The sequence below is a fragment of the Lepidochelys olivacea genome, assembly GCF_965140295.1.
Source record: "Lepidochelys olivacea isolate rLepOli2 genome assembly, chromosome: 1".
In the NCBI taxonomy this organism is placed as follows: Eukaryota; Metazoa; Chordata; order Testudines; family Cheloniidae; genus Lepidochelys; species Lepidochelys olivacea.
Genome location: NC_140411.1, coordinates 17,100,549 through 17,113,996, shown reverse-complemented (window position 1 = coordinate 17,113,996; position 13,448 = coordinate 17,100,549). Strand labels below are relative to the sequence as shown.

The 13,448-nt window shown below is 51.6% G+C and overlaps 1 protein-coding gene across 6 annotated transcripts in view; it reads right to left on the bottom strand.

Moving 5' to 3' along the window:
* The window catches only part of CAPN5 (calpain 5), a 140,671-nt gene that overhangs the window by 57,070 nt on the left and 70,153 nt on the right, over window positions 1-13,448 (bottom strand). For all 6 annotated transcript variants that reach the window (XM_084617923.1, XM_084617920.1, XM_084617919.1 and 3 more), the window contains one exon: window positions 3,066-3,197. In XM_084617923.1, the coding sequence (XP_084474049.1) occupies window positions 3,066-3,197 (132 nt within the window). The remainder of the gene's footprint in view (window positions 1-3,065; window positions 3,198-13,448) is intronic.

Sequence of the window (13,448 nt, the reverse complement as noted above, 5' to 3'; positions counted from 1 at the left end):
CCATTGGAGCAAACTACCAAGGGAAGGGGTGGATTCCCCATCTCTTGATGTCTTCAGATCAAGACTAGATGTCTTTCTGGAAGATCTGCTTATTCAGACGCAAGTTACTGGGCTCCATACGTGACTGGCTGGATGAAACGCTTTGCCCTGTGCTATACAGGTCAGCCTAATCTAATGCTCCCTTCTGGCCTTAAAAATCTATGAATCAGTAGCAATGCTGCAGTGTGCTCTTGGCCGGTGCTGTACAATGCTGCTGCATTTTCCAGATTACTAGAAAGAGGAGTGGTGGGAGAAGATTCTAGCCTTTGCCCCAGATCTGAACACAACTCCTCTTAAAAAAACAAAAAAAGAAAGGAAGGGGGAAAAAAAAAAAGGATACAACAGGCAGGCAGGAAGGAGCCCCTGAGAATTACGGCTTGGAAAATCATGAACAAACAGAACAGAACTGCCAGGGGAGAAACAGCCATGAGAGAGGCAAGCAGAAATAATTAGCTCTCTAATGGTCACCACTTCTGCTAGATTGGAGGCTCTTAGGGCAGGGCCGGAAGCGAATGGTGAGTGGCGAACACAATTTGTATATTGCATTTAATAGCCTCAAAGTTTAAAAAAAGTCTCATCTTACATCACACAGACAGAATCCCTGAGAGGCAGTGAACTGTCACTGCAATGAGGGGGAAAGCGTAGAAAAGCCTCATTGATTACCCAGAGAGTGACTGGGTCTGTTAGAGAGCCAGAGCTCCCACTGAGGGGAAGCAGGGATGCTTTAAGAAATAAACATCCCCAATATGGAGCTTTAATCCACTGGATGGTTAGGGTCACAGCCCACAGGCATAGGGAGGTTTGATTAGGCTAACCAGGCTTTAAAAGCTAAATATCAGAGTCGTACAGCTTCTTGGTTACTAGCTGCACAAAAGGGAAGACAGGAACATTGCAGCTTATTCACCTGCAACATGGGGCCTGATCCAAAGATCCCGAAGAAGCTGATGGGAATATTTGACTTCAATGGGCACTGGATGAGGCCCTTAGACAGCACAGCAATGCAGAGTGCAGCAGCATAGGGCTTCCTGAAGGCAACACAGCTAATGAGCTTCTTAGCACAACCAGCCCTCCTGTAATCAGTGGCAGACTACTGCACGGGCCAACGGGGCTGGTGCCCAGGGGCCCTAACCAATTTAGGGCCCCCAGAAAAATCCTCCCCCTCCACGGCCTCAGGGCTAGAGGAGCTCTCGCTTCCTGCCAGGGCCCTGGGACCACATTGAGGGCACAGAGCTTCTCCAGTCTCAGGGCCACAGTGGGGAGGCAGGGTCTGGAAAAGAGCGAACGGGGGTGTGGGGCCACGGGTAAGGCCTCAGGGGAAGGGGCGGAATGGGGTGGGCCGTGGGCACAACAGGGTGGGGCCGTGGGCGGGGCCACAGGGGAAGGGGCGGAATGGGGAGAACAGGAGTGGGACCTCAGGCTGAAGGGGTGGGGCAGGACCATGGTTCTGGTGCTGGGGCCGCCCCACTTGCTCCGGCCCAGGGCCCCAGGAGACCTTAATCCGTCTCTGCCTGTAATACAGGAACTAGCTAAGATAAGAATCCAGGGTGTAAATCACACACAACCACAAAGGGCCCATGCTACGTAGCTGCTTGCATTCCTTGAACCAACCAGCCTAGAGTCAGTCTGGGGCCCTCAGTTAGCTTCTTGATTGAAGCTCAAGATTTGAGACCAGATCCTCAACTGATGTATATCAGCATCACTCTGTTGGCATCGATTAACAATCTGGCCCTCAGTGTATAGCCTGCCCCAAGTTTCTCTTCCAGGCAACTTTACAGGACAGGAGATGCAGAGAGAGGAACGTGCCCAGAGATGATGTGAGCATGTGTTTTGGAGATGGCAGAGGCTGCAGAACTGTGGACAGAGGGGACTCATTATTTTCTATAAGTTTTGTAGTTTTTAAAAGCCATTAGATGCCTCACTCCCTCCATCATAGCATTCCTGTTATACCATTTTTCTCATATTAATGTAACTGCCTCTCACGAAATTCCACCTTGTGCTTGCCACCGCGGTCCCTCTGCCACCCAGCAGCAGCAACCCATCCTGCCCACAGAGCAGGGGCTGCTTTCGCAAACAGTGCTGCAAGGTGGGAATATTCTACAGGAGCGGCAGGAATGCGTTGCATTGCATTACAGCACACGGAGACAAGGGGAAGGCAGGCATTACTGTCTGACACCTCTAGAGGGCACCACTGGCTGCCTACTGCCGCTGGCATCTGGGAAAGCCTTCTGTAAGCTGCATTTACACCGCACTTTTGTCGGTGAAACTTGTGTCAGTTGGGGGGGGGTTCCACTCCCCGACCACCAGAAGTTTTACCAACAAAAGTGCTAGTGTAGACAAAGCCTAAGTCAAGCTTCAGCCCTGATTTACCTTCCTCTCACATATCCTTTGTAGATGCTCAAATATAGCAACAGGCGATTGTGTAACGTTAACCATACTGTGGGTTAGATTCCCATCTTCTCCAACCCAGCTCCAGGCCATGGGGTGCCTGACAACAACTCAGGGGACAGAATCCCCATATGTAATTAAAACGGTCATGAGAACCTCTGCATTCTGCCCAGGGCCACAGGGTCTGAGCTGCGTTAATTCAGATATTACAGAGATGGGTGCAATTTAAATAACAAGAGAGAGATTAGATATAAACAAAGATGGGGCCAAATCAAACCTCTGGATCCAAACATCCTGAAATTTGGTGTGCGTAAAATCTGGATCCTAAATGTACAACCTGAGCTTGTTCTGGTGTTAATTCATTAAAACAAAGAAAGGGCCAAAATCCTCAGGTGATGTAAACACCGATTTACACTAGTTAAGCATCTGACCCAAAGAATCAGATCTGGTGTGGTGACACAGAGATCAGTGGAGTCACTTCTGATTTACACCAATTTAAGTGTGAGGAGAATCAGGCCTGTATAATTGTAAACCGTTTTCTAACAGGAGACATTATTCAGGAGACGACCTGTTAACTTCCTGAACACGGTGACACCAAAGCTTTGCAAAGGTGCCTTCACCAAGCGCAAGGACTTCCCTACCTTCTGCCACAGAGATTCCCGGGAAGCCAGAGAGGAGCAGGCTGCTACGAACCAGCAGTTCCCAACATGGCCTTGGTGCAAGTCATGGGAACTGATTCCATCCACAAAGAGATAGGGGTCGTCACAGATCTCCTAGAGGAAGAGAGAAAAAAAAAACCCACAAAAGGTGAATGGGAAGCAGGGTTAGGCTTGAGAATTGGGATTACCCTTGTCTTCACTAATGGCATGGCGTACCCCTCCCACAGCGTGCATGCATGCACACACTCCCTCCCTCCCTCCCTCCCTAATTTAGCAAGGTATCCGAGCCCACGTGTGACTTGCTCATGAGCAGCCCCAATACTTTTACAAGACAACTCATGTGCTTGAGGACCACGCGGGATCAGGGCCATCCCCAGGTGCAACTGAGAGCAGAAACTGCTCCTTGGTGCCAAGCACCACCGCCTGGGGGCTGCTCGAGCTGAAAGGGTCAAACCATTTACAACACACCTTTTGCAGAAAGCGTGTTAGATCTGCAGCGAAACAAGGCAGACTCTAGTCTCTTGTCTACAACACATGTACAGCATTGTGCTTGGCACAGCAGAGCCCTTATCTCAGCTGGGCCCTCTAGCTGCCACTGTGATACAAAGAATACAAAGAAATGATTCTGTACCTCTTAGTAATGGGTGCAGCTGAACCAGGACTACTAGATCATTAATGGGAGAAATGCTAAAAAGCCACTGTCATAAATATAAAGGGAAGGGTAAACCCCTTTGAAATCCCTCCTGGCCAGGGAAAGCTCCTCTCACCTGTAAAGGGTTAAAAAGCTAAAGGTAACCTCGCTGGCACCTGACCAAAATGACCAATGAGGAGACAAGATACTTTCAAAAGCTGGGAGGAGGGAGAGAAACAAAGGGTCTGGGTCTGTCTATATGCTGGTCTTTACCGGGGATAGAACAGGAATGGAGTCTTAGAACTTTTAGTAAGTAATCTAGCTAGGTATGTGTTAGATTATGATTTCTTTAAATGGCTGAGAAAAGAATTGTGCTGAATAGAATAACTATTTCTGTCTGTGTATCTTTTTTGTAACTTAAGGTTTTGCCTAGAGGGGTTCTCTATGTTTTTGAATCTAATTACCCTGTAAGATATCTACCATCCTGATTTTACAGGGGGGATTTCTTTATTTCTATTTACTTCTATTTTTTATTAAAAGTCTTCTTGTAAAAAACTGAATGCTTTTTCATTGTTCTCAGATCCAAGGGTTTGGGTCTGTGGTCACCTATGCAAATTGGTGAGGCTTTTTATCCAACATTTCCCAGGAAAGGGGGGGTGCAAGTGTTGGGAGGATTGTTCATTGTTCTTAAGATCCAAGGGTCTGGGTCTGTAGTCACCTAGGCAAATTGGTGAGGCTTTTTACCAAACCTTGTCCAGGAAGTGGGGTGCAAGGTTTTGGGAAGTATTTTGGGGGGAAGGACGCGTCCAAACAGCTCTTCCCCAGTAACCAGTATTAGTTTGGTGGTGGTAGCGACCAGTCCAAGGACAACGGGTGGAATATTTTGTACCTTGGGGAAGTTTTGACCTAAGCTGGTAAAGATAAGCTTACGAGGTTTTTCATGCAGGTCCCCACATCTGTACCCTAGAGTTCAGAGTGGGGGAGGAACCTTGACAGCCACAGAGCAGACAAGGTCTAACAGACTTCAGTGCTCGGAAGGGGCTTTCCCTGCTATTCGGATGCATTCCACTGATCAAGTTGCAGTGGGGGAGGTTTAGATTGGATATTAGGAAAAACTTTTTCACTAAGAGGGTGGTGAAACACTGGACTGCGTTACCTAGGGAGGTGGTAGAATCTCCTTCCTTAGAGGTTTTTAAGGTCAGGCTTGACAAAGCCCTGGCTGGGATGATTTAACTGGGAATTGGTCCTGCTTTGAGCAGGGGGTTAGACTAGATGACCTTCTGGGGTCCCTTCCAACCCTGATATTCTATGATTCTATGATCCTAACTGCACCCTTTTCTCCTGCCTTGCTCTTTGCGCTCTTCAGATAAATGGATTGTATCCCTCTGCTCCTAACCTCAGGCTTCACGTAGCCGAGTGGCAGACATTTTCCTCTTTTAGCCTTTCCTAACTAGTCAACCCCTCCAGCTCCTTCCTGGCTTTGGCTAGTATTATTATTGGTTATTATTTGTATTGCAGTGGCACCCAAGAGCCTGTCATGGACAGGGACCGCTTTGGTTTCGGCACAACTCCCCCCATCTTTCTATTTTTTGACATCTTCCCGGTAATGCAATATGCCAGCCATGGTCTTGCCACCGCCCAACAGGAGCAGCCTGCCCCAGATTTATAGAATTAAAGGCCATCTAGTCTGACCTCCTACGTAACAAAAAGCCAGGGGACCTCACCCAGTGATTTCTACATCAAGCCCATAACTTGTGGTTGAGCTAGAGCACATCTTTCAGAGAGATCTCCAGTCTTCACTTAAGGAGTTCAACTGATGGCGAATCCACCATGGTGCTAGGTAAACTGCTCCTATGGTTCATCCCCTTACGGTTCAAACCAGTGTGCCTCATTTCTAGTCTGAATTTGTCTAGCTTCAGTTTCCAATGGCTGGCTCTCTCTCCTGCTAGATTAAAGAGTCTTCTACCATCAGAAATCAAGCCATTTGTTTAACTCTCAGTTAGAGCAGTCAATAAACCTCTATTTAATTTCCATGGCTGTTGTGGATTTCATAAACAATGGAGCTTGTGGTGTGATAAACAGAAAATAGGCATGAAACACACGAAAAGCACGTTCCCACCAGCTCTTTTCTTATGGGGCAACAGGACAGAGGGTGAGCAGCCAAGGGCTGAGTGTGGACTTAGAAAGCATCCCCACTTTGAGGGGGTAATAGTTTAAGTACTAAGGGATTAACTTATTAGTGGGGTGATTCAGCTCATTAGCTGGAAACACTTAAAGGAGAGGCAGGAAGAGGGAGGGGGAGGCCAGAGAAGTGAGATCCCCCTCCCCCGGTAATAGGTAAAGGCTTGGGGAAAAGCCTTATGCTAAGGGGAACAAACGTTTCTAAAGCACGTTGCACAAAAAGCGCTGGGTACTGGTGTGCCAGAGGACTGCTGGCAGCAAGAATCCAGGGAGAGGGAATCCCACTCTGTGACAGGCTAGCACAGGGAAGTGGATGGTATGAAGCCACAGATCTGGTGGAGGTGGGGATGAGAGGGCAGGAGACCTGAGCTGGAGCCAGCTGGCATCTCCCTCAAACTGAGTCCCCCCGCCCCCCCCCCGCACCAGACCATTGCATATAACAGGGGAGGAGGCAACAGAGAACACAGGCCTGTAGGAGATCGGGGCCTGGATCTCCCTGAGAGAACAGTGTTGCCTTTCCAGGAGTGAGACCTGCAAGGCAGCCCAGGGGATTGAGTCATATCTTCTATCCAAACTCAAGGAACACGTGTGTCTAAGGGCTGTCTTCACTGCAGAGTTAACTCAGGCTCTTATGCAGGGGTTGTCCCAACCCCCTCTGGACACAATAAAGCCTCCCGACCTGCATTTGGTGGTGCTTTCTACCTGGGTTAGCTGGCCCAACTGAGGATCTGGAGCCTGGGTGATGCTTTCACTAGGGCTGGTAACCTGCCCACTTTGCAGTGAGGATGCAGGCTAAATCCTTCGAATGCCAATGGTCCTCCAATCCCTTCCCACAATTCCCCCATGGGACCAAGTTACTTCACTGGGGAAGAACCACGGAGCAGCTCAGAGTACTGCAGCACAAAACCCCCGGGATGTGGCCCCAGTCACCCCCGGGTAGCACAGCACCAGTGAGGACACAGTTACTGGTGTATGACTTTGCAGTGTGAATGCTCCGGCCCGGGCTAGGCTAACCTGAGTTCACTCTGCCGTGAAGAAACATCCTAAATCCCCTAGACTGCTTTGAAAGTCTTAAGCGAGGGTTCTGCCCAGCAGCTTTTACGGCCTGAAGTGCAGGGGAGGTCTGGGCACATAGGGATTGTGGGGAAAGGCCCCTTTTCCTTTGACTCCAAGCTCTCTGTGGGGGGAGGGGGGGTTATGTCTTTGTACAGTACCCAGCACAACGGGGTCCCTGCTCAACTAGCGCTTCTAGGCACTGCCGCAACACACCAATAAATACATGGTTTTGATTTGCCTCGGGGGAGACTTTGGCACGTACTCAGGGGGAAGAGTCGTAGGTTCCTAGGCTAGCCAAGAAGATTGCGATCATCTGCTCTCACCTCCTAGTCACCCCAATGAAGGTCCGTCCCCATGCTCTTGAGATGACACCAGCAGGGGCAGCCGAAGCGCTGAAGCAGGAGGGTGAGATGTAAAGGCTGAAGGAAAATGGCTAGGAAAAGCCATGAAAAACACCAAGGACCCCCCTCCCCCCCCCTTTTTTTTTTTTCTGTAGATGGATTTCTGGAAGAGGGCACGTTACAGATGCAGAAGTTTATGTCACCGCAATGTTTTTAATTTCAGAGGGAAAGGGGAAGGGAGGAAGCAGCAACATGGTCACTGACCCTGGAAGGCCCAGAGCAGGCATTCCCCACAAGGATGGTTTATCTCACACACACACACACAGCGTGGCTCTGACCGAGGGAAGCCAGGTGAACTCTAACATTAACACAGCCCCACCTGAAAGGCAAACAGTGAGTCAGTCTCTCTCCCGTCAGGCTGTGTGAGATCAGGAGAGTCAGACACAAACACATGCACCCAGGGCTGTGTTAAGCCTTATGGGTCACACCTAAAAGGGGGGGAGCACAGGCTCCCAGGCAACGAGCTCAAATAATCCTCAAGGTGCTAACCTGCCTCTACCTGGGCAAGAAGGTGGGTTTTCAATCAATCAAGGCCTCCTCTCTACAACCGTTTACAACACAGCCATTATTGAACAGCAGTGACAAATTCCAGGTTAATGTTAGAATGCCAGTGAGCTACTTGGAGAAGGAGAAAGTGTCGATCTTATACTCTGTTGAATACCCTTGTAGAAAGAGACACGGTGTATGGAGAATAAACGAACCCACGGGGCCTGTCCTGCCCTTCTGACTCACGTGAGCAGTCCCACTGACTCCGGTGGAAACATGCACATGAGGAAGGCCAGCAGGATGCACCCATCATGCACTGGGCCAGATTCACCAGCACTCACGGGTTCCTTTGAACCGGAGGGGCATCAACTTGGCGTAGCTGTTTCTGCCAGAGCAGCACAAAGCAGGCGAGGCATGCTGGTGACTCTGGCCCATCATCTTCATAACGATCATCCCCCGCACTGCTCATATAGCACTTTTCACCCCATCACAGTCAACCCCATTGCACCGGCGAGCAAAGTGAGACAGTTTAAGTGACTCCTTCAAGGACAGGTGGTGGGGTGAAATCTTGGCCCCATTAAAATCAATGGAAGTTTTGTCATTGACTTTGGTGGGGGCTGGGATTTTAACCCTGGAGTACCATACAGCTGCTGCTGGAAACTGGCCATGGAGTCAGCAGAACCAGCCCCAGTGCAGAGGATCCTCCAGCAGCACAGAGCCAATGTCCCGGCTCCTACCCACCTACACTCCCTGCTGCCAGTGAGAGGGCAAGGACAGAGCTAAGGGGGCCTGGCATGTGCCCTGCGCCGTGCCGATCCCCAGCTACCATTTCAGCTTGTTGGCAGCACATTTCATGGGGTCCAGCTCCACACACGGCTACTCCAGAATGAGGCTCAGGATATGCTACCTTTGCACCACCTGGCGCCACCCTATGCAACGGGCTTCTTGGGATCTAGCCCAGCAGAGTCAACGGCAGCACTGGTAGCAGAACCCAGAACTCATGTGTCCTGGTCCCATACGCGACACAGCGGACCACCCTGCCTCCATCAGCTCAGCGCAGCCACCAAACCCGCCAAGTAACAAAATCCCATGGTGCACCAGAGCTCTGATCTGCGGTGATTTATATTACAGTGATGCCTAGGGCTTCAGCTGAGACAGGGCTGCAGTGCGCTCGGTGCTGTACAGCCAGACAGGAAGAGCCAGTCCCTGCACCAGAGAGCTACACAGACAAGAGTCAGGTTTCAGAGTAGCAGCCGTGTTAGTCTGTATTCGCAAAAAGAAAAGGAGGACTTGTGGCACCTTAGAGACTAACCAATTTATTTGAGCATGAGCTTTCGTGAGCTACAGCTCACTTCATCGGATGCACAGAACAGACAAGAGTGGCAAAGGAAAGCGAGAAGAGCCCAGGCACAGCTTTCGCTATGGAGCAGGGATCGCACGCTGTCCCCGGCTGTCTTTTAAAATCCCTTTCTACCCGCCACTTTAGATGTGTCCACGTGCAAACAGCTCGCTGGGAGCACAGTCCCCAATTGCACTCCCCTTTAAAGCAGTGGTCCCCAAACTTTACAGCGTCGCGCCCCCCCCTCCAGCCAGGGCTGGGAGCAGGGACGCGGCTCTGGCGGAGGGGAGGGGGATGCGGATGCGGACAGGGGTAAAGGAGTTGAGGCTGGGGGCGAGGCAGGAACAGAGCCGCCGCTGGGGTTGGGAGTGGAGTCCCGACCAGGAGCCAAGGCTGGGGGGTGGGGCCAGGAACGGAACTGAGGCTGGGGGCAGGGCCAGGGCCAGGGCCACGACTTGGGGAGAGAGTGGAGCAGAGCGGGGCTGGGTGGAGCGCCTTCCCTACCCCGTGCCTGGACTGGGCTCTGCGGCACCCCCAAAATGTTCCTCTGTGCTCTCCTGGGGTGGGGGGATGCCCCACAGTTTGGGGACCTCTGCTTTCAAGGGTTGACAAGTCTGGGTGGCATCAGAGAATCCTACAGGTCAAGATTTCAAAATAAAGTAAGATTTTGTAGCATTCCCTTCTCAGCTACAAGTGTACGTAGGATCATGTCTCAGAAACTAGCTCCTGGGGGCAGGGACTGTCCTTTTGTTCTGTGTTTGCACAGAGCCCAGCAGAATGGGCTCCTGGTCCGTGACGAGGGCTGCTGGGTGCTACTGCACTACAAATAACCAATAAAGAATATGGGAGGGAAACAGAGCCCAGAGTCAGGGTGCTGGGGAAAGAGAAAATGTCTCCATCAGGACATGTGGACACTTGTGGGCACTGAGCAACCTGGGTCTCAATTCAACTGAGGTCAATGGAGCTGGGCTGGCTTACCCCAGGACAGGGATAGGGGGATAGGGGGATAGGGGGATTCCCTGGACAGTTCTACAGCTTCCCCGTTGTAGTCTCCAGTGTAGGGAGCATGTTGTGGATGCGGCAAAGGAGCATGCCCAAACTGCTACAGTGCTTTGGCTATTATTGGCTACGTCAAACAGACCCTGGGCCAATGGCAACTAAGTGTAAGTTAGAGCAGCCCTGAGACTGCTCTAATTTACGCCGGGAGGGGGTGTGTGACCTCAGAACACAGGGAGGCAAAAAGTTGACTTAAAGTCATATTTGCTCCCCTCCCCTCCCCTCCATTTCTGTATTAAGTGGAACTTGGGCAGAGCTAAGAATCAGGCCCAGAGCCTTTAAAGCATTTTGGGTCCTTCTGGATGAAAGGTGCTACGTACTGGTGCGATGGGGCATCTGCCCCACGCTGGCCAGTAAAGGGTTAATACAGCCCTAGGGAGCCTGCATGAAAAGCAGCCAATAGGAGAGGGGCTGTGAGGAATGTCCAATCAGGTCCCATATAAAAAAAGTCTCAGGGCACAGCAGGGTCAGTAGCTGTCTGGAGCTTGAGGAGGGTGGACTATGTCTGGAGTGGGCTGTAACCCTGTAGCACCTTGGACAGAGCAGTGCAGACAGGAGTCTGGGGAAAAGAGAAGGAGCTCCGGCCAGGCTGCTGAGACTGAGGAGGGTGCTGTGGCCGTGGGGAAGTGACCCAGGGAAATGCAGTGATAGCAGAGGCAAAGGAACGCAGTAAGTAATTGCAGTTCGGAGTGTCCCTGGGCTGGGTGGGTGGGCCCAGGTCCCCTGCACTCGCCACTGGGGAAGTAGCTGGACTAGGAGCTAAAACTTCTCCCAGAAGAGGGGGGTGGGGGGACACATTAATAGTGACATAGCCAGAAGGCTGAGCCACAAAGAGGATGCTGCAGTTCCTGAGGCTGCGAGAGGGACCGCAGGCAGATGCAGCGACGGTGTGCAAGCTGTGGACAGGGGGTGCTGGCCTTGAGCGAATACCCAGAGAGATCAGGAGATGCCGGACTAGCAGTGAATGACACGCCCCATGAGAAGAGGTAAAAGAAGGAACTATTTATAGTGACAGAGCCACACCCTAGAAGCAACTGTCTTCAATGGAGCCATGCCACTGTATGCCCGGTGAGTGCCTGGCCCTTGGCCTTTCAAGTCCATTATGAAAAACAAACTTATCGGAGCAAACGGATGTGCTATATTTAGTGCTTCGTGGCATGACTGTTTCCTACAGAAAAGCATCTGCACGATTCCTCTTCTTTCCCCGGTGCTGAGCGGTGGTTTTTCCTCCCACCATTATTTCAATGACAATTAAGCCAGAAACCATCCTCCTTGAGTTTTTCTGCCAGTCTGATATCGGGATGCGCTCAGCAAACCACCCTACGAAACTGGCTTCTCAATTGGTTACTGTCCCCTTGTAAATATATCCCGAAGCGGAGTATTGCCCTGGATTCAAGCAGGGGTCTGCTTCAAAGCCATCTGTCTGCGGGGGGGAGGGGAGGGGGAAATAACCGGGCAAGGTTCAGCGCAGACTGCATGCCAAGACCGCTTTCCACCAACAAGGTGTTACAAGAAACAGACCATTCCAGTTCCTCTGCCAAGCTGGATCATCCCAGAAGGGTCCAGCTCAGGGAGCCCTGGGTAAAGTAGCGGCAGTATCTCAGGCTGTCAGACAGGCGGATCCTTCTCTGGCCCCCGAGCACCAAGCCCTCTGCTGCAGGAAGGGGAGATGGGAAGAAGCCTCCTATGCTGCTAAGGCAGAACTGTCAGGGTGTCTCTCCACTGTAGTTTACGCAGGGGTCACCCCAAGCCCCTGTTCTGCCCACGCAAAACCCCCTCTCACCTGAGGTTGGTGGTGCTTTGACCCAGGCGAGCTGGCCTGGGGGAGGGTATAGGCCACAGCTCAGGTGCTGCTTTCACTCCGGCCGGTAACCCACCCACTGTGCGGTGAGGACGCAGGCTAAATCACGTGAGTGCCGATAGCCCTCCAATGCCTTCCCACCGTTCCCCCTTGAAGGACAGACGAGTCCTCGACAATTCACTGGGAAAGCGACTCCGCAAACTGCAGCACCAAGAACCCTGGGATATACCCGCAGGCATCCTAGGGACCCGGGGGGGGGGGGCGGGGAGTGCAGTATTGGTGAGCACAGTAACTTGGGTAGGGCTTCGCAGGGGGGCTGCTCCCACCTATCATCCCAGATAATGCTGCAGGGACCACACACCCGGTGACTGATAACACACGAGGATCCATTATACACATGGGAAAGGCGGCTGCTCCTCTTTCGCAGTGGTCCCTGCCCAATACCACCAAAGAGAAGCCCGTATAGCTCCTGAATACCACCCCTTAGCAGCATTCATTATTACTTGGCCCCAACTGGCATCAGGGCCCCACTGTGCTAGGCACAGTACAGACCACAGCAAGAAATACTCCCTGCCTCACAGAATTACAATCTACATAGACAAACGGTGGGAGGGGAAACTGAGGCACAGAGCAGGGACGTGACTTGCCCAAGATTCACCAGCAGGTCAGTGGCAGAGATAGGATTAAAACCCAGATCTCAATTCCTAATCCAGTGCGCGCTCTACCACACAATGTTGTCTCTCTCTCTCTATCACAGCCTCTACCTGATGGCTCTAATCACTTAGCATCCCACTGAACTAGTAGCCCTAATTCCAACCTCTGTCTGGACCATTTGCTTATAGGTAACCTCCCTGCACTTGCTATCTCTTCACTGTTGCCCCTTCCTGAAGTCACTAGAGGAAGAGCCCATAAACCTCACAAGCCCCAGTTTCAGCTGCTGCACCTTCCTACTGCAACTCCAGCCTGGTATCTCTGCCTGGGAGCCCATAAAGCCCAGCTCCACCCCACTCCATCCACAGCGGCTCTCACTGAGCCATTGCTGCCCCTAAAGTTACAGTTGTGGGGAGTCCATACAACTCTGCTCCAGCTGGGGCAGACACCGCTGCTGTCTCTGCACCACAGCCTTTGCCCGATGGACAGGGAGCAGTTCTTAGTAGCTCTTCCTAAGGGAATGGAGGCCAGGTCTGAGAGGCTTCTGCAACTGGCTTTAACTGATGAACCCCTCCATCCCTGGGCCCTTGTTGGCTCATTTTTTCCTCTGTCTGATGGTTCCTTTCCCTGCCCTCTCTAGCTCTATGAGATTCCCTGGCTGAAGGGCGACACTTGTTTGCTTTGCAATCTGCTCAGAGGCTGGAGTTCTCTGGTGTGTTTTGAAACCATTCACCCTTATTCATGGGGTGTTGACGAATTTGTG